Genomic DNA, 25,832 nt, shown 5'->3' with positions numbered 1-25,832 from the left:
TTGAAAGGGTAACACAGCTGCAGGAGTGTGCGTACATGGTGAGCTGAGGCGGGCAGAGGAGGAGTACAGTTTTGTGAACTCATGACAGTGTTTCCCAAGAAATGTAGTGACCTGTCGAGCATTTCCATCCCCTTTTATAAATGAAGAAACATCTTAAATGGCATTATTGTCCAACGGGTTAGCAAGTGTTTGAAATAAGATCAATGGCAGCTTTTCATAGCATTCAAACAGGCATAGACAATTTTTACTTTTTTAAATAAGTGGCTGATTTTTTTTAGGAAGTAATATAAATAGTATGGGAAAGGGAGATGTCTGACTTGTTGAATTAATCCCACGATAGAAGCCACAACTGAAACTAGCAAAGAGGAGAAAAGAGGAAGGAAAAGGAAACACATAGACGGAAGCAATCTACAGTTAGTATGATGGATTGTCAAGAGAAGAAAATGACAAGTGACTTGTCACTTTTTATTTAAAGTGATGAATTAAAAGCAGCCACCTGACTAGAACATTCTCTGATTTTTAAGGAGGATTCCTAATTGTAGAATAAAATGGAGCAACATTTTAGAGGTGATTTACAGTGTTGTAGCAAAAAGAAAATGCACTTAAAATTTTTATCCTTAGAGAAGGAGGGAATTTGTGTTTCTTAATTTCTACCTTTGTGTATAGAAACCATGCTGGCAAAAAGAAATTGGTTTTTACGTAGGTGTATGTGTGTGTTATGTTGTGTACACCGAAGGAAAATTGCAAATAAAATGCTGAGGGAAATTGAAAGTTAGGGAATCACTGAATTACTCCTTAAGGCCCATTTGTTATTCCATGGTCATAGGAATTTAGAATCAAAAATAGCTGGGAAATTCAGCTTTAAAATCTTATTTCTTTTTAAGAGAATGTCAAATGAAAAGGTCGATATTATTTGCACCATCTGGCATTTTGAAACACTTTTCGAAATGAATTCCTAAAAACAGAGTTGATTTAGTCTGGTGGGTCTACACCTGCTCCTAACTAGCTGTGCAGGTGTTGCTTTAAAGTAGGCTTTCTGGTTTTGTGGAGGTGCTGCTCGCGGTGCACGTGGCCCCCGGGCTGGGAAGCCAGACAAAGAGATGACTTTAATTGAAAGTGGATGGGTTTGTGTCACAGTTGTCATGCAATACAGGTAAAAGGAGCAATAATGGGACATCATGTCCCATGGGAAGGCGGGCTTACAATTGCGCTAATCACTCTTTTATGATTGAAACCTTATTGCGTGATTATAGAATTCTAAAGTTGACTTAGAAACTCTCCTGCCTGTTTGGATCCGCAGGTTTATCAGGGGACTTGAAAAAATGTTCACTGAAATACTCAGTGACAATACTATTATTGTTCGTAACTCACTGAGGTAGATGATCACATTTCTGAGGCTAGGAGATCAGTTTTGAAGATTGAAATATGCGTATTGTACATTTTTCTTGATAAAATGTACTAGTCTAGAGGTCAGTTAATATGTTTGTAGTTTTGTTAGGAGGTGAAGGTAGGTGATTGACTCAAATTTTTCAAAAAAGCAAATTAAGAAACAAAAATGGTAGTGGAAAAGTGATTTTTTTGCTTTCAAAAACAATGGATTTTCTCAAATTTGTCTTATGGGTACATCTTTCAGCTTACATGTCCACAGGTAATTTGCTTTTTTTTAAAAAAATAAGGACTGAGCAAGGAGAGGGAGTTCCGAACGCTTAACTGTCTGCATTTTTGTTTAATGGAATTAATAACTGAGTAATTGAAAACAGTCCAATAGTTGACCCGCCTCAGTGAGTCAATGTAGACATTTCTGGATTGACTTGAGCAGCTTGGAGGAAGAGTATGTTTTGGGGAACTAAAATTGATTTTATACAATCTGTTGATGAACAAGTGTTAATAAATGATAGCCTCAAGAAACCCCATTACAGTAACTTGGATGGATGATCAGGAAAGGGAAGCAAATTTTTCAAGAGGAAACTTTCTGCTTAAACATATAATTTTATAGATTAGTATTATTCCCACCCTCTAGAGCTTTCTGCAGGAGAAAAACCATCAACACGCCTGAGATCCAACATTCTTGGTCAACTTTTACAGGGTGTCTTCTCTTTTCTCTTTTCCTGAAGATGAGATTTTTATCAAGGAAAAAGTATAACAAAGTAACAAAGATGTGCTAGCTTCTGAGACCTCTGCACAGATGACCATACTCAGCTTTTCTCTTCTAAAGTTTTGCTGTTGTTCAGTCGCTAGGCCATGCCTGACTCTTTTGTGACCCCATGGACGTAGCCTGCCAGGCTTCTCTGTCCATGGAATTTTCCAGGCAAGAATACTGGAGTGGGTTGCCATTTCCTTCTCCAGGGGTTCTTCCCAGCCCATGGATGGAACCTGCATCTCCTGCGTTGGCAGGAGGGTTCTTTACCACTGAACCACCTGGGAAGCTCCTCTTCTAAAGCTTTGTAGTTAGCAGTTATCCCCAAGCCTCTCCTGCCTCCCACCAAAGGCTTCCTTTAATATTCACTGGAGAGGGTTGTACCAAGGGGAATTTATATGGAAATCTAGAGGCTTATACTGTCAGCTTTTTTGGTGATAATGGAGAATTCGATGCTTTTTAAAGTATTAGAAAAGGCTCATTGGGAGAAGCTTGTAACTTGAAGTGTTGTGTATTCTTTGATGCCAGAATGTATGTTTTTATCACCCATATAAAAAACTGTAAAGGAATTTAGATCCTCTTCTATTCCATAAGAAGTTTTGGATTTATGTCTTCCTCTTTTCCTTTGTTTTCTTGTTTGTATTGGTGAATGTCTAAAACAAATGATACATGTGCATGTGTGTGCATGTGTGTGCTTGTGTGTGCACGCATTTTGCCTCAAGATGTTTTGTATGTTATTGGGATAAAGAACGTAGTTGTAGTCAGACACGTGAATACACCCAACCTAAGTGAGATTGCTGCTTATTGCTTAATTTGCTGATGACTTCATCTGTACATTAAAAATCATAATCAAGAACATCTCATTACTGTTTATGAGAACCATGTAATACTGCTCACCAGTAGAGTCATTAGTTGACGGAAACTTCACTTAGTTTCTTTTCCAGATTCATTTGTTTGTATTCTGTGATTGAACTAGATGACCTTTAGGTTTCTCTCAACTCTGAGATTCTGGGCCAATTTCTGTCATTCAATTTCATTCTCCTTAATATGATCTGAACAACATGAAAATATTATAGGATGCAAGATGTTGTTCAGTCAACGCAGAGGCTGTCAGTTCATACCGGGTCTCTTCTATCATATAAATAAATCTGTACCCTTACTGTGTAATTTGGTCTTTTGAGATTTGTTCATTTTCCAAAGTATAAAAAGAGACCTAGCCTGTGCAGCACCAAGGTTGACGTTTTCCTTCCTCAGGCTAGGTGAATTCTTTGTAAAATATCCCATTTTACCTTTCATATATCAGGAGCTGCTTTGAACAGAACTATGAGAATTTGAGACAGTGGGCTTTGATAGTCCCTGCAAAACTCTTTAAAAATGTGTTATTTATTACTTTCAAGTATCAGGAGTAAGCCTCACAGTTAAAAACAACAACCACCACCACAAACACAGTTTTGCAGGCATATACCTTTCTGTGCTGTTAGAAAGAAGATTATATGTTTTGAAAGGTTACTAGCCCAGGGTGACTTGTTTCTTAAGGCTTCTTGCTCTCGTCTCTGATTAATGTGTTTTAAGTAAGTCACATGAGGCAGGGACCTGAAGATAAGTATCAAAGAAATGCTACATCAGTGGTGATAATTCCACATACCTTATTTTATAATAATGTCTGTAAAGGAGTGGGACCCTTTACAGGGAACTTCCCAGGACAGATCACCCCCCAATCCCCACTCTGTGTCCTCTGCTTGCCTCTTGTTTATAAAAAGGCTTTAGTCTCACAAACCTTCCCTGAGCTCCAAAAAGCAGATTCAAACAGGTACTATCTAGAGAAGTGAGGGAATGTACAAATGAAAAAACAGCCCAACATATTTTTTTTTCTGTTCTTAGCTTAAGCCAGTGTCTTGATTTATGATTCCAAGCTGTTGAGATAATGTCCTGTGGGTTCAACCAACTGGCTCCAAGTGGACCTGAAATTGATGACACAGGGAGAGTCAATTAAAAGCTGAAACTCCTCAGCCATCATGAAGGCTCTAAGTATATAACAAAATGTCCCAACCATTGCTTTTGCTTTCTTCTAGAAAGAAAGAAAGACCTTTGCCCCTATTCCATAGAAATGGAATGAAGGATTGACAAGTGGGGACTTCTAGCCAGGGCATGAGCTGATCCATCTTGAACAGTACAGATTTTCAAGTTCATGGGCATTTTCCTTCCTGCTGGCCCTGGCATGCCTTAGAGCTGCCTAGATAATGACAAGCTGATGAGGAGAGAATGAGAACTAATCTCGCTTGCTTAATAATTTCAGAACCAACCTCAAGGATATGGGAATGGAATTACCCTGAGTAGAAAATTAATGAGCACCTAATGAGGATGACATTAACTAGACCAGTTTGGAGATGATTATCGGAGCTGACTCCCGTTCTGCATGTCAGCCCCTACTTATACATCCCTGAAACTCCCCTTGAAAACCTTGGTCTCCTAGCCAGCAACTTAGAGGTGATCTTAGGACATTAGCACACCATCTCCCCAGATCACTGGCCTCCTGAATAAAGCAGCTTTTCCTTTCTTTTTTTTTTTTTTTCTTTTTACTGATACTTGTCTTTCAAGTATTGGTCTTTCTGGCAGTGAGCAAACTTGGGTTCAGTACCAGCCTGGATGTATTATGTGTTCTTTCAGAGAGCAGGTGACACTACCTGGCTTGAGTGGTTGTCAGTTTTGTTATTTGATAGTAAGAAAGCGGGACTCCACGAAGATGGTGTGGTTCTTTTGCTAGCTCCCAGGGACTCAGTAAGAAGAGAATCCTGTTCCTAAGAAAGATTGTGGTCTTTTGTGGAGTTTAGTAGTCTAAGCAGAGCGATACATCCTCCCAGTGGTTCCTTCTGTAGGCTGCGATTGTGAAAGTGTATGTTGTTACACATTTACTTATCATCACAATATGTTCTGGGTCTTTTATGTGGAGCTTTAAGCTTTAAGACAAAAAAACCAAATCAAAGAATCCTGTTAGTCAGGCAAGTATATCTTTCTCTCTCCCTTTTTCTCTTTTAGAAAAATACTTCATGGTAAAAACACAAACTAATGTGAATGGTAACTGAAAAAGCAATGCTTCCTTCTAGAAAACCACTAGGATTTGCATAAACCACTTGACTGTCTGGTAAATCATTATCTGCTCTGCCAGTCTCTGAGGACTTTTAACATGAGGTTATTTGTATTTTCATAGATAAGGAAAGTTCTAAATTTGAAGGTAGGTTAAACTCTTTAAATCATGACAGCTTGTAAAGCTGGATTTTGCAAAAGTCTTTAAAAAGTCCGAACAGTTACTGTATTGTGATAACCACAGGAATAAAATTAGAGACATTGAAAGATTTTGGATTTGTGTGAATAATTTGTGCGAATTTGTGTGAATGTGTGCAGCCTGTTAATTGTCTGCCTTTAGTAAAACTGAGATGTGTTAAGGCTAAACACTCAAAATATACCAATTTGAGAATTACAAAGCATATTTAAAGGAATTCCTATTATAACTCTCAAAGCATCCACGGGAAGGCATTTACAGCAATATAAAATACAACCTGGCTGCTTCTGTTTGATATTTGTTTGTAGAAGTAGATTACCCGAGATGGCTTGAGGAAGAGGTTGCTATAATACAGTGCCGGAATTCGCTGGGGTCCACTTCTGGAAAAGCAGATTGACATGAAAATTTTAGTAATTAAGTATTTATCCTACTGATAGTTAAATAATAACCAGCTTTGAAATTATCATTATTAGCTAACAATTGTAAGCATAATTTATTAAACTATAAGTTGCTGAAGCCTGGCAGTATTATAGGTGAATTTGCATAAACTGTAACTGGTGCTTTTTCCTGTATCTAATTTTTAGGTACAAATTGTTTCTTTCATTTTGGGTTGGTGCATAGCTAGACTTTTTATTTTCACTTGGACTGTTACAATATCATACTTTATCTAGGGTTGTAATGCATCATGAATTCTCTTGATTGATTTTTGGGTAATATTAGTACCTTCAAAGTCAAAGGGGTCACAGTCAACACAGGTCTTCATGTAAACAAAGGACAGAGTACTAAGACTGATCCACTGTTGTCATCCTCATGGCTAACATTTCTTGAGGCCCCCTGTATATTCATCTAATCCTTAAAGCAATCTTGAGAGGTACCTGTAGCTTCATCAGTTCAGTTCGGTTCAGTCGCTCAGTCGTGTCCGACTCTTTGTGACCCCATGAATCGCAGCACGCCAGGCCTCCCTGTCCATCACCAACTCCTGGAGTTTACTCAAACTCATGTCTATAGAGTTGGTGATGCCATCCAGCCATCTCATCCTCTGTTGTCCCCTTTTCCTCCTGCCCCCAATCCCTCCCAGCATCAGGGTCCTTTCCAATGAGTCGATTCTTTGCATGAGGTGGCCAAAGTACTGGAGTTTCAGCTTCAGCATCAGGCCTTCCAGTGAACACACAGGACTGATCTCCTTTAGGATGGACTGGTTGGATCTCCTTGCAGTCCAAGGGACTCTCAAGAGTCTTCTCCAAAACCACAGTTCAAAAGCATCAGTTCTTCGGCACTCAGCTTTCTTCACAGTCCAACTCTCACATCCATACATGACCACTGGAAAAACCATAGCCTTGACTAGACAGACCTTTGTTGGCAAAGTAATGTCTCTGCTTTTTAATATGCTATCTAGATTGGTCATAACTTTCCTTCCCGTCTTTTAATTTCATGGCTGCAGTCACCATCTGCAGTGATTTTGGAGCCCCAAAAAATAAAGTCAGCCACTGTTTCCAGTGTTTCCCCATCTATTTCCCATGAAGTGATGGGTCCAGATGGCATGATCTTAGTTTTCTGAATGTTGAGCTTTAAGCCACATTTTTCACTCCGCTCTTTCACTTTCAAGAGGCTTTTTAGTTCATCTTCACTTTCTGCCGTAAGGGTGGTGTCATCTGCATGTCTGAGGTTATTGATATTTCTCCTGGCAATCTTGATTCCAGCTTGTGCTTCTTCCAGCCCAGTATTTCTCATGATGTACTCATACTTCCTATTTAAAACTCTTGAGGTCAGTTGTCTTTCAGAATTCAAAAGTTTTTTGGAGTTTAGAAAGGTAATCAGGGCAAATGCCACGTATTATTAATACATAAAATCTCCAGTGGGGTCTGGAAAAGCACCTCAAAAGCAAGCCCATTAGTATTTTTTCAGGGAAACATAAATAGTTGTACTATTTATACAGAATAAATAAAAGCCACAAACACTTTCATGTTAATTCAGGTTGGGTCTTGCCACTAAGTGAGTTTGGGTGTCATCTTGTGAATATATTTTTGGTTTGTTTTTCCTGAGCTTTTTGGTAAATATCAAATAATAAAGTTAATAACAGACACCAGATGTTTACTTTTATTCAGGAAAAATAGAAGAGCCACGGAATTTATATAGTGTCGGAGAACCCCCCCTTACCCCGCATGAGTCACATTCGCTATTTAGGCTGTCATTATTCTTCTGCTTTCTGTAGATAGTCATTTTTCTCAAAGCTGTGTAAGAATCATATTTCACACAGAATAAACGGAATTTAACAAGGTGAATTATCACAACTAAAAACAAAGTTCAAACTCTGCAAAGATTGAGGTATTGTCTCAGCTGACAAGCATTTAGTTAACGAAGTAGTCAATAATCTGACAATGTGAAGGGGCCACTAGCTTGCGAACATGATCTTTGCATGAAGTAGGAGTGAGATATTTAGAATATGAGAGTTAGTCAAATCTCACTGTCTCCAGACTGTACCTGGAGTCCTGTCTTCATTTCTGGATGACTTATTTTAAAGGGATGCAGACAGTGTGAAATCTTTTCCAGGTAAATTGATCAGAAGGGTGAAAGGCCATGTCACATAAGGTACAGATGCAATGACTGGGTAGGTTTCGTAGAGTTTCTGGCCAACTTCTGACAATGTTTGACTATAGTACCTGCTCAAATGAGTAATTTTAGCTTGAGACCAATGGACCGTCAACTCTGTGCCATGTCCTGAGCTATGAAAAGATACGGACCCTTTCTCTCATAGGCTCCGGGTCTCATAAAAGACACAGAAATGTATACAACTATTTACAATATAATGGGATAAATGGAACACAGCATGGAGAAGCAGCACAGAAATTATGATGTGCTCTTATGGTGATGGGAGACGGAAAGCTAAAGCCTTCAGAGACAAACTGAATTCTGAGCTGAGTTTTGAAAAAGAAATTTGTGTAAGTGGATGAAATAAGAAGATTGAGAAAGGACAGGATAGACTTGCTCAAATATTTAAAAGGATATCATGTATAAAAAGAATTGAAATGGTTCAGTCCCATCCAGGGGCCCGGGACCAGTTTGGGAAACACAGAGACAGATTTTGGCTGTTTTAGAAGGAGGCTTTAATAGAGCTGTCCAAAGGGTTCTTTGGAACATAAAGGGTTTCCAGTATCTGGATGTGTTAAAGCACAGACAAGGCAACGGTTTGGCAGTGATAGTACCGGAGTATGGAGGGTGTGTGTGTGTGTCATGCAGGGGATAGAGAAACATAGTGAAGTACTTAGGGGCAGGGGTTCTAGGGTCACACTTCTAGAACTGACATTTCTGCTTACTGGCTCTAATCTGAGCTAGAATTGTTATGAAGTTAAAGAACTGGTACGTAATAGGTGCTCAGTTCAGTTCAGTTCAGTCGCTCAGTCGTGTCCGACTCTTTGTGACCCCATGAATCGCAGCACGGCAGGCCTCCCTGTCCATCACCAATTCCTGGAGTCTACCCAAACCCATGCCCATCGAGTCGGTGATGCCATCCAGCCATCTCATCCTCTGTCGTCCCCTTCTCCTCCTGCCCTCAATCCCTCCCAGCATCAGGGTCTTTTCCTGTGAGTCCACTCTTCACATCAGGTGGCCAAAGTACTGGAGTTTCAGCTTCAGCATCAGTCCTTCCAATGAACACCCAGGACTGATCTCCTTTAGGATGGACTGGTTGGATCTCCTTGCAGTCCAAGGGTCTCTCAGGAGTCTTCTCCAACACCACAGTTCAAAAGCATCAGTTCTTCAGTGCTCAGCTTTCTTCACAGTCCAACTCTCACATCCATACATGACCACTGGAAAAACCATAGCCTTGACAGATGGACCTTTGTTGGCAAAGTAATGTGTCTTAGGTTGGTCATAACTTTCCTTCCAAGGAGTAAGCATCTTTTAATTTCATGGCTGCAGTCACCATCTGCAGTGATTTTGGAGCCCCCCAAAATGAAGTCTGACACTGTTTCCACTGTCTCCCCATCTATTTCCCATGAGGTGATGGGACCGGATGCCATGATCTTAGTTTTCTGAATGTTGAGCTTTAAGCCAACTTTTTCACTCTCCTCTTTCACTTTCATCAAGAGGCTTTTTAGTTCCTCTTCACTTTCTGCCATAAGGGTGGTGTCATCTGCATATCTGAGGTTATTGATATTTCTATTGGCATTCTTGATTCCAGCTTGTGCTTCTTCCAGCCCAGTGTTTCTCATGATGTACTCTGCATATAAGTTAAATAGGTGCTCAATAAATAACAAGTATTAGCAACTGTTGTTGTTGTCTTTGAATGGGTGGTTGATTCATCTCACCTTGAAAGATTTTGAGTTTCTAGTTATGTAACTGTGTGATAGTCCTGTGAGGTAAGAAGATGGTAACCAGGAAACTGAAGCAAAAATAAAATTGGGATAGTTAACAATTCTGCAGTTGAGATATGAATAAAACTCTGGTCTCTTAAACTAGGGTATATAGTTCTAATAACTATCTTGATTTGTCTTTTTGGGGACTTGGAATTCTTCCACTACCCTTCTAAAGTATTTTCAAGAGAGGCTGGTACTGCACAACTCCCTGTAGCTCATGTTTTTCTTGGTCTCATAGATAAAGTGGCCTCATGAATAGGAATGCCTGCCCAGACACCAGAATTGGAGATGATGGATGAAGATCAGCTAATTGACGAAGTCTTGGATAAATTTGTTAATTGTCATGAGCAAACATATGAAGAATTTCTGAGAACGTTCACTCATCTTTCAAAAGGTGAGATGGAAAAGTAAACTTTCTGTAATAGTAGTGAAGTGAAATTTGCTCAGTTGTGTCTGATTGTTTGCAACCCCGTGGACTGTAGCCCCCGCCAGGCTCCTTTGTCCCTGGGGATTCTCTAGGCAAGGATACTGGAGTGTATTCTCTCCACACCCTCCAGCGTATCTTCCTAACCCAGAGATCGAACCCAGGTGGATTCTTTATCAACTGAACCACCAGGGAAGCCAGTAGAGATAACGAATTTTATTATGATTTTATATCTTTGCTGTCTTTTCAGAAAGACTGTTGAATGAGCATTCATTCCTTCCATTGTTTTGATCAGGTTATTCTCATCAAGGCATTTGGAACTGATGCATATAAATGCTAACTTTTTTATCCAGCCATGAGTTGTTTTATGGAGTCTGAGCCATTGAATTTGAGAACTAAAAAGGACCCGAGAAATCGTGTAGTGTAATCCCTTTGTTTTAGTTTTGAAAAAATACAAGTGCAAAGAGTCCAGGCTTTCAAGAGCGTACTGAAAACGTTGAAGAAATCTAGCACCGTGTAGGATATGGAGTCACTGCACACATTTGGATTTTGGCATCGCCACTTTCTGGCTTGAGGGGAAGTCACTTGAGTAAAGGGGGGATATTCATAGAGCCATAAAGGTTCATGAAGGCTAATTGAGATAATCCATGTAAACCTCTTAGCATAGTGGCTAGCTTGTAAATGCTTAATGAAGGCTAAGTATTGTTATTGTTGTTATTGTGGTGATAATGATGCTATGGTTTCTGTAGAATGGAAACCACCCTTTAGACCAGAAGTGATAACCTAAGCCCTAAAGGCCAAACCCGTGCTGTGTTTTGAAATGTGTTTGGTTACCTCATGCAGTATTGTCATTTTATTGAGCCAACATTTAAACATTGGAAATTTTACATAAAAATCTTGATTTTCTATTTTTTATTTTTTCTGATTAAGTGAGAAGATGGGTTACCTCTTATTTCCCTGATGGCAGTGTCAGCTTGAGTTCCGGAGCCCAGGCCCTGTGACCTCACTAGCGTGATACACTCTCTGGCTCTCACACACCCTAAAACTGTGTGCATATCCTGCCTGCTTCCTTCACGTCCCTGGCTCCTGTAGGCATTGAGTTCTGTTTCGACTGCCATTGGCTTGCTCTCAACCTTGGTCCTTTTTGGGTCATGAACCCACATTTGGGAGACTGTCGACTTAGATGCATGATGGACTCAACTCCAGGGCCCTAATGGGACCTGGGAATATAGACTTTTTAAAAGTTTCTGTGGTGATTCTAATGTGTACCCAAGACTGAAAATAGGGAGTTCCATAATCTCTTAGATTATGATAATCTCATGATCTTCAGCTCCATGATTTGAAGCCATAATTCGTGTGTCCTTAACAAATGTAAAAGAAGTGAAGTTATAATGAAGAAAAGGAAAAGAGATTGTACCCTGTTTCTTTTATTGTACAAGGTAGTGGGAATATCTATCAGTTTTGTTTACTCTTAAGGGAAATAGAGAATTTAAGAAATACTTTGTTAAGTTGGGTCTGAGAATGATCTATTTTGGTATCATATGTAGATCAAATTAATCTTGATAGTGACCAAATCACCATTTGTCTTATGCACGTGGATTTAGGAAGATGCTTGCTTTCTCTGAGCCTAATGATTTAATTCCATGTTTTCCAGACCCAAACATGCATGGTAGTGTGAATGGTTGGGGTAGGCTGTGGAAACAAGGGTAAAACTGGCAGAATTCATGCATTTTGGTATGCCAGTGGCATTTTGATAGCCCAGATTATTTTGGAACTTACTTGTGAGGCTGACTTTATTTTTGTACTCTGAAAGTGTAAGAACTTCTTGCAAGGACTTGGATATTTTAAGGAGGTTACACTGTTTTTGTTTTTCCGGGTAAGGAGTCTGTTCTGTTTGCAGATTTCTGTGTGCTCATTCCATGCCCAGAGAATCTGTTGCAGATGTGGTGACTTCATTTTGAGTTCAGTTTAGACCCCAAATTGAGCTGAAATAAATGATGACGCAAGTTACATAAACTGCATCTCCAGGCATACTAGTTTTTTCCCTTTCAAAATATCCCTAGGCGCCAGTTCACATTATAAACTAATGACCTGAAAAAATTCCTCCTACAGCACAAGAGTTGTGAGTGCAAAAATATGTCTCAAATCACTAAGTGTCCTTTCTTCCCCTGAAACATTTAAGTGCCTCTGAAAAACCACATAGGACTTAGGGTCAGGCCTAAGAGTTGAATGATAGCCAACAGAATTGACCACAGTCAATGTAGTTAGTTGTGTTTGAAGGAAGAGATGAAAGCTTTTCCTTCAGAGTTTTCTCCTCCTTTCCAGCCCTTCATTTGTCTTAGTGTATTTGGTTGTCTTGCTAATATGAAGTGGAATCTTGTCTGTGTTAAAGTAGTTATCACCACACATAAAGTGAAGTGAAGTTGCTCAGTCATGTCCAACTCTTTGCAACCCCATGGACTGTAGCCTTCCAGGCTCCTCAGTCCATGGGATTTTCCAGGCAAGGATACTGGAATGGGTTGCCATTTTCTTCTCCAGAGGATCTTCCCGACCCAGGGATCGAACGCAGGCCTCCTGCATTGTAGGCAGATGCTTTACCGTCTGAGCCACCAGGGAAGCCCTCACCATGTATAGTTCCGTACATTTCTTTAGTTAGTTTCTCAAGTATGCTTTCACTGATTGACTCTTCTATTTATTTTTATAATAGTTATATGCCAGAATGCTTATGAGATTCATTTTCTTTCCAAGAGTGTTAAAAGGGTCAGTAATCGTATTAAAAATATTTCCCTGGAAAAAACTAAACTAGAGCCTTTTTGAAGAAATTCACATTACTGCTTCAGGTGCTTGGAAAACAGTTGGAAACTGTTAATATTGTAGCATAATTCTCACTCCAGTACGTTTATGTTGACTATGTTTTGCAGTTTTTTTTTTTTAAAGCAGCTCTGGTTTTTATAATCATGGTGCATATTTGGTGATAAATCCTGTGTTTTACCAAAATGTTTAAAGAGACATGTTGCTTATTAATTTTAAGCAGACATTTATAATTGAATTCTTCATCTCAAGAAAGTTAAGACCGAGTTTAAGATTTGTATTGGAAAATTAGCTTGCAGATTTTGAGTTTGTTTATTATCAGTGAAGACATTATTATATTTTTGACATTATTATGGATAAAGATAAGAGGCTGACTTTCAATCTTTGGTATTTTAGTTTCTTTGTGAATGTAGTGCATTGATACCAGACTATGTGTCTAAAGGAAAAGAATGCTTCTTCCTCCTTATTTGTTATGTTTGTATCATTTTTTAGGTTACAAAAACACAGATGTAAATAATTATATTTGATTTTCTGTTAATACATTTATTGATTTATTCATTCAACAATCCTTTGAGTGTCTTATTGTCTGAATTTCCTGTTTTAGATGCTAAGGATTCAAAAACATTTAAGGTATGGTTTGTGTTCTCAAGCACTCATCGTTTCCCACACACGTACACACACACTCACACCATTATTGTTTTTTTTGTGTGTTCAGCTCTGTTCAGTTCAGTTGCTCAGTCGTGTCTGACTCTTTGCAACCCCGTGAACCGCAGCACGCCAGGCCTCCCTGTCCATAACCAACTCCTTGAGTTTACCCAAACTCATAAGCACTGAGTCGGTGTTGCCATCCAACCATCTCGTCCTCTGTCGTCCCCTTCTCCTCCTGCCCTCAATCCCTCCCAGCATCAGGGTCTTTTCACATGAGTCAGCTCTTTGCATCAGGTGGCCAAAGTATTGGAGTTTCAGCTTCAGCATCAGTCCTTCCAATGAACACCCAGGATTGATCTCCTTTAGGATGGACTGGTTGGATCTCCTTGCAGTCCAAGGGACTCTCAAGAGTCTTTTCCAACACCACAGTTCAAAAGCATCAATTCTTTGGTGCTCAGCTTTCTTTATAGTCCAACTCTCACATCCATACATGACCACTGGAAAAACCATAGCCTTGACTAGATGGACCTTTGTTGATAAAGTAATGTCTCTGCTTTTTTTTTTTTTTTAATGTCTCTGCTTTTTAATATGCTGTCTATGTTGGTCATAACTTTCCTTCCAAGGAGTGCTTCAGAGTGAATGATTAATTTCCATTAAGGTTGCCAGTTTTACCAATTTCTGCTTAAAGTGTTTTGGGAATTGAAATGAATCTACTGTAATTTTATGATTAACTCTTAAATAAGACTTTGCTTTTCAGTCTCTCATTTGATTCTTCAAATAACTAGGATCCAGATTCCCAAGTGATTTTATCAGTTTCTATATTGTCATATAATAACAGCTTTCTGCTCACTACCATATTTATATACTTAAACCTGTTGAGATCAAAGATTTTATTTCTGATTTTGATGTGTAGTTTCCTTTCTTGTTTTCTTTATGCCATTCTCATTTCCCTTCCAATACTTCATGCTTTTAGCCTTTTATTATTCTTTCAGCATATACTTGAAAAAAAAAAAAAAAAAACCCTGTCAACTCAGCCTGCCTTTTTCCCTTCATATTTGTTAATATTTGAATGAAATTCCCCCTTAGGTAGAACATTATGTGTCTGAATGTTCTGGACAGATGGCCATGCCTGTGACTTTATAATCAGGTGGTGGTCTAGTCTTTGATTATCTCAAACTTTTAGTCTCAAAATCTCTAAATATGTTTCAGTTTTTCTTAGGTTCTAATACTCTTAATAAAATCATGAGAGGGTTTGACCTTCCCTTATTGATAAGCAGCTAACGTTTATTAAGTACTAGGTTTTATGCTTAGCACTTTATCTGGATCATCTCAAGCTTTGTAATAACCTAGTAAATTTTTTTTTTTACATTGTAATTTAAAATATTTGTATTATTCTCCATTTACAGATGAGAAAACCAAGGCTTAAGTTTAAGTAAATTGCTGTTATGGACTAAACTGTGTCCCTTCAAAATTTATCTGTTGCAGCCCTAACTGGCAAGGTGACTGTGTTTGGAGACAGGGCGTTTTAAGAAGTAATGAAGACCAAACGAGGCCATAAGGTGGGGTCCTAGTTCAGTATGACTGGTGTCCTCCTGAAAAGAGAGATGTGCCAGGGGTGCATGTACCCAGAGGAAAGACCACGGGTGGTCACAGCAAGAAGGCAGCCTTTTGCAAGCTAAGGTGAGGGACCTCAGGAGAAAAGCAAACCTGCGCACACCTTGATCTTGGACTTCTAGATTCTAGAAGTGTGGGAAAATAAATTTGTGTTGTTTCACGCCACCTAGTCTGTAGTGTTTTGTTATGACAGCCCTAACAGTATTACCTAAGGTCCTGTAACTATTTGGTGATAGCATTGGAGTATGAGCCTAGTCATCGTAGCTCTAAAGCCCATACCCTGAGCCATTTCGCTTTTCTGCCTTCCACATAGCAAGTGGGCAATTCTCGAGATCTGGGGAGTCCCTGGCATGTGGGTAAAGTGAGCCATAGGAATGGATGTGCTTCCTCAAAATAGAATTACTCTGTCTTCTCCAGAGTGTAAGTTCCATGAGGTCTAGTTGCTTGAGAGTTTTGTTCATTATTATTATTTTCGTGTCAAAAGCAGTGCCTGGTAATATAGAATACATTGAGGCTTAATAAGTATTTGTTGAATAAGTGAAACAAAAAGAAAATAAGAGAACACAAGATGGCAGAAAGATGGACAGGAGGTCCTCAGACCAGACCCTAAAAGACATCCACATGTAATGGCTAGGCGCAGAAAGAAGAGCCTGTGAAAGATGCCCTGATGTCATAATGCCCTGAGTTTGGAGTTGATATGCTAGCTAATTGGGAGCCATAGTGGAATTTGAGCATGTGCATGCATGCGTGCGCATGTGTGTGTGCGCGCGCGCACACACACACACACACACACACACACACACGAGTAAGTGATTTTGAAAAACAGAGGCAAAGAAGGAGAGAGGCAACTAGAGTCAGGGAGACTAGCTTAGCCAGGAGGTTGAGCAGAAACACATACACAGTGGTACAGACTCCATTAGGGCCATGGAGGAGGAAATGGAAATAGGGCCAGTGAGACTCTGCAAGTGAGGAAGTGCAGCCCTGGGTAACAGGTGACTGACAGAGGGTTAGGGAGAAGAAACAGCCAAAGATGAGTCACAAGTGTCCTGCCTGGAGATCTCAAGGCCCACCCGAGGCCAGCTTGTTCACAGTTCTCATTTCAGGAGCCTTTTATTTTTTTTTTTCCTTACTGAGTGTATGTTCTGTCAAAGAGCTTAGAATCTTGGGCTGGGAATTGGTTTACATTCCTGGACTAATAAACTTCGAGTTGTCACCTCAACTAAAGGGATATGTATCACCACTCACACTTGCTTGGCAACTTCTAGAAAAGGTAATTAAAAATGAAACTGGTGACAGCACATAGAAAAACACGTTTCCAAAGTTGACATATCATTTTGGTCCCCAAAGCGATCTTGAATTTGATCGTTAGCAGTGCATCTTTAAACTTCCACAGGGAGACGAAGCGTCTTTTCCCCATCTGAAGAATGAATTTAAAATCTGCCATCGACTAATACCACAGAGAAAAATAGAGAAAGCAGCTGGCCCTCTTACCAGTTTCAGAGCAGGAAAGGAATTTCAGTAGAGCATAAAAACAGCTTTCTCTCATAAAAGAAAACATGACAACAAAACATAATCCTTGCTGCATAGCCTTTTGCAGTTGTTTTCTGTCGCGTATTAAAGACCAGCGGGCTTAGCATTGTTTTGACACCCTCACCACTGGCAGATTGCCCACCAGCGGAAGTTGGAAACGAACTGACCAACTTTATGCTTCCAGGTGGCACTTAAACCACTTTTTCTGTGCTGTTGTTATCAGTCATTTAATTCCCTACTGAATATTGAGTGGTGTTTTTAGTTCACAGTCCATTTGTAGTGTCTTTCTGTTTCCTTTTTCACATTAGCCACATTAAAGAAAAAAAAAGCAACTTGGGAAGCACTTTTACAAATATGAATTTAACAGTAAAGTGCACTGTTGAAAATAGCACAGCAAGTAGTAATAAACTTGCTTTAAATTAGGATGTAGACCACTGGGATGTTAACTTCAAGAGAAATTTGTAGAAGGCATCAAATGAGGATTTGCTAATAAAAGGAAGTAGGCAATTAAAAAAAAAATCCACCTAATTAATCTGGCATCTAAACGGAGAGAATAAGGATTGATTGATTGATTGATTTTTTTTGAGGGGGGCTATTGGCAACCCACTCCAGTATTCTTGCCTGGAGAATCCCATGGACGGAGGAGCCTGGTAGGCTACAGTCCACGCGGTCGCAAAGAGTTGGACACGACTGAGCGACTTCACTTCACTTATTGGTCTGTCTAGTCAAGGCTATGGTTTTTCCAGTGGTCATGTATGGATGTGAGAGTTGGACTATAAAGAAAGCTGAGCGCCAAAGAATTGATGCTTTTGAACTGTGATGTTGGAGAAGACTCTTGAAAGTCCCTTGGACTCCAAGGAGATCCAACCAGTCCATCCTGAAGGCGATCAGTCCTGGGTGTTCGTTGGAATGACTGATGTTGAAGCTGCAACTCCAATGCTTTGGCCACCTGACGCGAAGATCTGACTCATTAGAAAAGACCCTGATGCTAGGAAAGATTGAGGGCAGGAAGAGAAGGGGACGACAGAGGATGAGATGGTTGGATGGCATCACCTACTGGATGGACATGGGTTTGGGTGGACTCTGGGAGTTGGTGATGGACAGCGAGGCCTGGCGAGTTGCTGTTCATGGGGTTGCAAAGAGTCAGATACAACTGAGCGACTGAACTGAACTGAACTGATTGCTGAAAAGACTAAAAGGAGAAGAAAAAACTCATGATTTTGTATCTATCATACAGTTAGTGCTGCCTGTATGTGACATGTTTATCACAGCATAGCACCAAATATCACATTAACACCAAAGGAGAAAAGAAGCATTGGATGAAGTGAGCTACTTTATAGCAGAGTTCAGTGGAAGAAATAGCATCAGCTGTTTAACCTGTTCTTTCTCTTTGGGGGAACATCTGCAAATGGTAATTAAGCAGTTTTCATTTGTTTCTCTATTTCTTTTGTCATCACTAAATCACCACACTTAGGGAAAAATTGACAAATTATGAAACACAGAAAACTGCTGGTTCAGTTGCAGAAGGAAATCTTCCCCCCACCAAACTATGATGGATTTTGAGCTGATCAAGCCATTTTGCTTTAGATATATTAGCATAAATCTTCAGCTGCAGTTGTTACAATTCATATTCATTCTGCACAGGAATATTTGGTCCATAGATAGTCATTTGTTTTCTGTGTCTGCTGTAGTTTAGGTGTAATTGGATAAGGAAAGAAAATGTATTTAAGTATTTACAACATTTTGAATTACAATCATTTAATTATTTTTGGAAGTGTTTTTGACAGGTATTTTCTTACAGTAAATATCTTTTCTAGGGTGTTTTCTCAGTAAAACACACAAAAGATATTATGTGAAGTTTTAAATCTGGTTTATGTCCTAATAAATGAGTCATTTTCTTTCTCTTTTTATAACTTCTCAGTACACACATACATGTATATTATTTAGCATATTTTATATGTATGCATACATTAGAGGGGTGTACTTTCTTGGGCAAATGGAATTTTGAACTTTTTCAAAACACAAGCAAAGAATTTCTGGTAGCCAAAGAACTTTTTTTTTTGCTGCACTGGGTCTTTGCTGCTGCTCGTGGGTTTTCTCTAGTTGTGACATTGGGGTACGTGGACTTCTCATTATGGGGCTTCTCTTGTCACGTATCATTTACTTAGATGTGTGGGCTCAGAAGTTGTGGCACATGGGCTTAGTCACTTTGTGGTTGTGGAATATTCCCAGACCAGGGATTGAACCCATGTCCCCTGCATTGGCAGGCAGATTCTTAACCACTGGACCACAGGGAAGTCCCCAAAGAAACTTTTAAGATGGTTACTATCATCCTTTAAGTAGCCAGTTTAAACAATATTAAGTGCATGAAGATTTGTTTAGAATGCTGAGGAAGACTTGGCAAGCCCCTCCAGTATTCTTCCCGGGGAAATCCCGTGGACAGAGCAGCCTGGCGGGCTACAGTCCATAGGGTCGCAAAGAGTCAGACACGCTGAAGCAACTTAGCACACATGCATGCATTTTTTAAAAATCATTGTTGTCAATGTATTGTTATGCTTGATGGAAAAGACTAAATTATTGGACTTGAAACAGGTGGTAGCAAGACTGTGCTTTCATTCAGTGAGTGGGTACATATTCACATCTGGATGGTTTTAGCAAAATGTTCTTTCAGGCATAGAGCAATAATATTTTCTTTGAAATGGTCCACTAAACCCAAAGGGATACAAACAGGAAACCATATTTTAACCAAACTCTTATCTTTCTTATTTGAAAATCAAACTGCAGTCGGTCTAGTATGACATTTTTGGTCTTTTTTTTCCTTCCTATTCGGGTGTGTCCCAGATGCGGTGGGTTGGAGTGACACTAGTTAGCTCACTCTTTTTGCACCCCTTGCTCCCTGAGCACCCTGAGGAACCACTGGACCATTCTCACGTGCTTTCTGGACTTGGCTTCCTTTGTCCTAATTTTTATGGTGTGCAGATCACTGGTTAGAAAAAAAGGATTGTGAACCAAGTACGATTTTTTTCCCCACCTTCTCCAAATTATGCTTTGTGTGTAGCCACTCATCTAATTTCTGAGTACTGATTCTAGTTCCTAATTGTGGTGTCAGTCCAGTTTTTCTCGCTAATGTTGAGGCCATTCCTGTATTGACTGTGTTCCTGTGTTCAGGCATTGAGTTAGAATCTGGGAGTACAAGATAAATGAGACAGAAATATGTCATTCTTACTAATTTCTGTCTACTGGGTGTTCCAAATGCTCTAGATGTATGAAAAAACAAGGGCAATCTGTATATTTGTAGACATTATAGTTATAGTTGATTGGGGAGCCAGTACTCACTACTCTTTACATAGTGCTGATTAAACGGTATCCAGAATATTGCCTTTGGTGTTGGAGTCTCAATTTTCGGTTGAATAAACACTTAATATGAGTTTAAAAAAGAGCAGTAAGGATGTTTAGAAACAGTGGATTTTCAGACTTTTTCTTTTTTTTGCTTCAAGAGTTTTTTTTTTTTTTATGTTCAAGGATGTCTTAGAGTACTCTGAAAAAAAATGAGAGTGTGAAAGACGTGTATAATTTATCTCTGTTTGCATTGCTCTCACACACCAATGTATGTGTCCTATGTTATTACAAATTTGTACAGAAGAGGTTATTCTACCTCATAAAGTGTGAAAACTTGTAGGAAGCCCCCCTGAAGGAGAGAGAAAAAAATATTACTCCAGCTTTCTCCAACCTGTGTGAGGAAAAGAGATTGTCTTAAGTAGATGCATCTTTGTGTAGACAGGCAGAAGGGCATAACCTCAGAGTTAAGGGAAGTTTCTTAGGCTGGCAGGATTTAGTTTTATGGGGGACTTAGTATACTGCCTTGTATTTCTTCTTTTGTCATAGGTAGGATGAGTGTAATGGAAAGGATGCTATTCTAGTATAGGATTCAGAAGACCTGGTCCTGACATTCATTAATTCTTTGAGATTGTAGACCTGCCACTTACTCTCTCTGAATCCGTAAATCAGGGGTAATCCTGTCTGCTTGGTATCTCATATGGTTGTGGAGATAAATCAGATGAAATATACATGAAGGAACTCGGTAAATTTTAAAGATTTACTCTCAAGTATTATGACTATGCAGACTATAATTTAAAAGAGGATCATCAAGGTTAAATATTAAAGAAATCTTGACTTTATAAAAAATGTAAAATACTACCTGTAGTATTTTATATTTTTATAAGATGTTATATATTTCAGTATAGTTTTCTACACTTCTTCACTGAAGTAGTTAAAACCAACCATGTGTAGCATATATTGTGTAGTGTCTATAGTGTGTATTATGCAGTGTAACACTGTACAAGGCAGGGAATAATCCTGCACTGGCCTCTGGTGGATGGACTAAATAATATGTCTACATAGACCCTCCAGGCAAAGGTATTTATGTGCTTTGACAAAGACGAGGCATCAGAAACCTCTATAAATTTTTTAGATACTGCTCCATGGAATCTTTACTTGGGACTCTCACCTGAGGTATATGTAAAGATCACCTGGGAGAGGCTTATTAAAATGCAGGTTCCTGAGGACCAATCCCCCAACTCTAATTACCAGTTCTAATGTGCAGCCCAGGAACCTTGACTTTCAGACCAGCTTTGACAGACACCCTAAATGAGATTAAGGAAGGGTGTGGGAAGATGGATGAATTCCTCAAAATTCTGTGCTTTTGTGTATATAGTATTTCTCTAGGCATAGTTGCATAGCTTTCATGAAATTGTCCACACTTTACCCAAAGGGTAAGGACAATTATTTTACTTTAAATATTACTTTTAATTTAATGCCACCGTTTTATATTATTTGAAAGATACTTTGACAGTGAAAAAGCATGGCAGGTTGCAGGAATGATTTAAAAAACTTTAAAAAATTTTTTTTAAATTGAAATATAGTTGATTTATAATGCATTAATTCTGCTGTGTAGCAAAGTGACTCAGTTATACGCACATACGTGTTCTTTTCAATTATGGTTTATCTCAGGATGTTGGAATATAGCTCCCTGTGCTATACAGTAAGAGCTTGTTGTTTATCTGTTCTATATATAATCCTTTGCATCTGCTGACCCCAAACTCCCAGTCCATCCCTCACCCATCCCACTCTCCTTGGCAACCTCAAGTCTGTTCTCTATGTTTGTGAGTCTGTTTCTGTTTTGTAGATGGGTTCATTTGTGCCATATTTTAGATTCTACATACGAATGGTATCATATGGTATTTGTCTTTCTCTTTCTGACTTGCTTCACTTTGTATGATATTGTCTAGTTGCAAAAATATATGGAACAATTCATGAATTTGTATGACATCTTTGCCCTGGGGCCATGCTGAGCTTCTCCTATTTAATAGCTGATCTTCTATTATTTCAATTTTAGTATATGTGCTACCAAAGCGAGCACTATAGGAATGGTTTTACTTTGATCTTGCCAATCTGATACAGTGGTGAATATACAATCGCTTACAAACTTTTAGGGTGGTTTTTGGTTCAGCATAAATTCTGTCCCCGGTCTGAAGGGTTATAGTGTATCTGTAGGCCACAGTTACCCAATCACAGAGAAGTCTCCTGTCTTCTTCTGTTGTTACCAGAAGAGTGTTTGAGTATTTTATCGTCAGTAAGTGCACAGGCAGGAGACTTGGGAGGCCACTGGGGCTATGAAGGCATCTTGTTATGTGTGCTTCTAGGAAATGCCCATCAATGATTTTGTACTTTTGGTAACTTTGCTCTATGTTTCATACATGAAGCTACTTGGTAAGTTTTAAAAATTTGGTCAAGCATAAAAATTTATGATTGGGGTAACTATGATATATAAGAGGGACCACCCATAAAGAACAGACTTGTGGACACAGTGTGGGAAGGAGAAGGTGGGGTGAATTGAGAGCTTAGCACTTAAGCATATACATTACATATGTTAAATAGATAGTGGAAATTTCTGTATGATGCAGGGAGCTCAAATCTAGTGCTCTGTGACAACCTAGAGGGGTGGGATGGGGTGGGAGGTGGGAGGGAGGTTTAAGAGGGAAGGGACATGTGTATACCTATGGCTGATTCATGTTGATGTATGGCAGAAACCAACACAATATTGTAAAGTAATTATTCTCCAATTAAGAATAAATAAATTTAAAAAAAATTAAAGAGGGACCGCAAAGTTAAATGCTAAAGGAAACTTTTGTCCAAAATATTCAAGCATGTAATTGTAAAATACCATATACGTATGTTTTTCTTCAGTATTTTGAGGAAAGTCTTCTCAAGAAGGAAGGAGATGCATGTAGGTATTCTCCCTGAATTGAGTGTTTGAAAACAAAATGCTTTTCACATCTATAAATGAATGTTTAATTTTTTGGTTCATGGTAGGAAATTAGAAAATACAGAGAGGCACCAAAACATATGCACATACACAACAAAACAAAAAACATACTCTTTCTCCGGCAGTAAAAATTTTAGCTACTCTGTGGTCATTCAGAATGAAAGTTACATTTCTCCTTCTCCCTTGCAATTGGGTATAGCCATTTGATTAAGTATGTGCCTGTAAGAAGAGAGGGGAACTGATGTGTGTAGCTTTGAAGTCACATCCTTAAGAAACATGCCCTGGACTCTCTTTGTTTCATTTCCCCTGGCTGGAACTAGGCAGTCATTGGAGCAATTCCGTAGGCCCAGAGGTGGAAGCCCTGTGCTGAGGATGGCAGGGCACCCAGGCCGCCTGGATCCCTGCGTCGTCTCCTGGAGCAGAGCCTGCCCTCCTGCCCCGTGAGGAGTAAAACGAGAGAGAAATAAAAGTCATGTTTCAGCTGCTCTGCTTTGGTGCTTCCTGCATTCAGTGGCTTAAGCCAAACCTTGGCGAGTAGCAGAGGGAGCAGACACCCTTGCTTTCCTTTCTTTTCTTCATCCTCTTGCCTGGAGCAAGGGTGCTTCCTGCTGGGTCATGTGGAGAAGGGTGGTTCCTTAAAAATGGCACAGCAGAAAGATAGAAGGAGCCTGGGTTCTAGGATGACTTTGTGGAGCAGAGCAACCACATTAACCCTGAATTATCTATATCTGTACTATTGCATGAGTGAGAAATAAACTTCCGTCTGGTTTACTCAGTTGTTACTTTGGGTACCTGTTTCATGTAGGCAAACCTAAATCCAATTAATAAAACCATAATCCTGTGTCTTAAGAGATAAACCAGGGGCATATTACATATCCTTCTTGAATTTTTCTTTTGGTGAATTTGTATATATGTACACAGTTATTGGATTTCCCAGGTGGCGCAGTGGTAAAGAATCTGCATGCCAATGCAGGAGCTGCAGGAGACGTGGGTTGGATCCCTGGGTTGGGAAGAGGCCCTGGAGGGAGGACATGGCAACGTCTCCAGTATTCTTGCCTGAAGAATCCTGTGGACAGAGGAGCCTGGCGGGCTACAGTCTGTGGGGTTGCAAAGAGTTGGGCACGACTAAAGCGACTGAGCACACACGGGAATGTAAAATCTGAATGAAGATTGGAAGGAAGTGAGGGAGTTCAGCCAGCAGAGACTTGAGGGAAAAGCACTCGAGGCCAGTGGAACAGCAGTGCAGAGGCCTGGTGAGAGCAGTTCCGGCCTGGCTGAGGAACAGGGCGGAGGCCAGAATGACCGGAGTGGCATGATCAGGGGAGAGAGGAGGAGAGCTGATGTCAGAGACTGTGGAGGTGGGGGTGGACGAGGCATGGATAGCTTTGCAGGTCCTTGAGTGACTTTGGTCATATTGTATTATTATTATTTTGGTAGCTGCATTTTTGCACCCTTCTTATTTATGGTCTTTGAATAAATTTTTACACGTGGAAATGCTGGTTCAAAGATATGCAAAAACGTAAGGCCTTGATTAAGTAAAAAAAAAAATTCAAGGGAAGAGATCAGACATTTTTGGCTTTGTAGTGAAATCTTTGCCCACATAATTATTTTTTTGGATAAATTCTTAGAAATGCTGGCTGAAAGATATGCAAAGTGTTATGCTTTTGAGTGAGTAAAAGTTTTAAGGAGATAAATTCTGTTTCTCTTAGGCAGAGGTCATGTCTTTTAACTTTCTCAATTCCTAATTTTCCAGCCTAGCATGGTAGAGAACACACAGAAATCTCGCTGGGTGGAGTGTACTGCGTCAGTCCGCCTTCCAGGCTTAATCGTTACATGTCCTTAGGAATGGGGAAAGGATATTTCCCTTTCAGGAACTGTGAGTAAGTTTCTGACAGAAAGGTCCCTATTCTCCTTAGGCTTACAGTGTAGTAGGAAGAGATAACCATGGAAAATTAAAGAAAGGCAGTTGCAGATGATTTCAGTATGTTTGGAGGAGAGAACAGGATCGTGTTTCTAAGTCTGTGACCATGTGAGATGGTAAGATGATCAGAGAGTTATGTAGCTTCAATTAATATACACATTTCTTCCTTTATTGGGGTGTGAAGGGAAGCTGGAACCCTGTGGTTGACTTTTGTTTTGATTTCAACATGTCTTGGCACCACAAAGGAAATGGATTAATGACGGTAGTCTTTGGATCAAACTCAGTATTTGAATCAAGGGGTGCCAAATGTGGAAACAGTCCAACTGTCCAATAACTGGTGAATGGAAAAAAAAAGTCTATGAAGATAATGAAATAGTTCATGACTATAAAAAGGAATTAAATACTAATATGTACTACAATGTGAATGACCCTCAAAGATGTCATATTAAGTGAAGAAGCCAACTACAAAAGAGAATAGGTATCATTTATATGGAATATCTAGGAAAGGCAGCTCTGTAGCTTTAAAAAGTAGATTAGTGGTTGCCTGTGTTTGGCAGTAGGGATGGAGAGTGACTGCAGATGAATATCTGAGACTTTTGGGGATGATGGAGATGATATAAAATGTGATTGTGGTGATGGTTGGCAACACCATATGTTTATTAAAAATTATTGAATTGTACACTTAAGTGACTGCTTGCTCCTTGGAAGGAAAGCATGACAAACCTAGACAGCATGTTAAAAAGAACAGACATCTCTTTGCAGCAAAGGTCTGTATAATCAAAGCTAT

The 25,832-nt window shown here is 39.5% G+C and overlaps 1 protein-coding gene, 1 long non-coding RNA gene and 1 pseudogene across 5 annotated transcripts in view; 1 reads left to right on the top strand and 2 right to left on the bottom strand.

Annotated features, from left to right (window-relative positions):
- The window catches only part of LOC136174394 (uncharacterized), a 1,095,937-nt gene that overhangs the window by 1,033,771 nt on the left and 36,334 nt on the right, over positions 1-25,832 (bottom strand). The window lies entirely within an intron of this gene.
- The window catches only part of IFTAP (intraflagellar transport associated protein), a 63,663-nt gene that overhangs the window by 8,817 nt on the left and 29,014 nt on the right, over positions 1-25,832 (top strand). For 3 of the 4 annotated variants that reach the window (XM_065944575.1, XM_065944573.1, XM_065944574.1), the window contains exon 2: positions 10,011-10,166. The exons of the other annotated variant lie outside the window; for it this stretch is intronic. In XM_065944575.1, the coding sequence (XP_065800647.1) occupies positions 10,034-10,166 (133 nt within the window). In that variant the 5' untranslated portion in view covers positions 10,011-10,033. The remainder of the gene's footprint in view (positions 1-10,010; positions 10,167-25,832) is intronic. 4 annotated transcript variants of the gene reach the window in all.
- On the bottom strand, positions 22,094-22,218 carry LOC136176114 (U6 spliceosomal RNA; annotated as a pseudogene).

Source organism: Muntiacus reevesi, chromosome 9 (assembly GCF_963930625.1).
Source record: "Muntiacus reevesi chromosome 9, mMunRee1.1, whole genome shotgun sequence".
Taxonomy (NCBI): domain Eukaryota; kingdom Metazoa; phylum Chordata; class Mammalia; order Artiodactyla; family Cervidae; genus Muntiacus; species Muntiacus reevesi.
The sequence above is the reverse complement of the archived record's forward strand: the minus strand, read 5'-3'. Positions and strand labels throughout refer to the sequence as shown.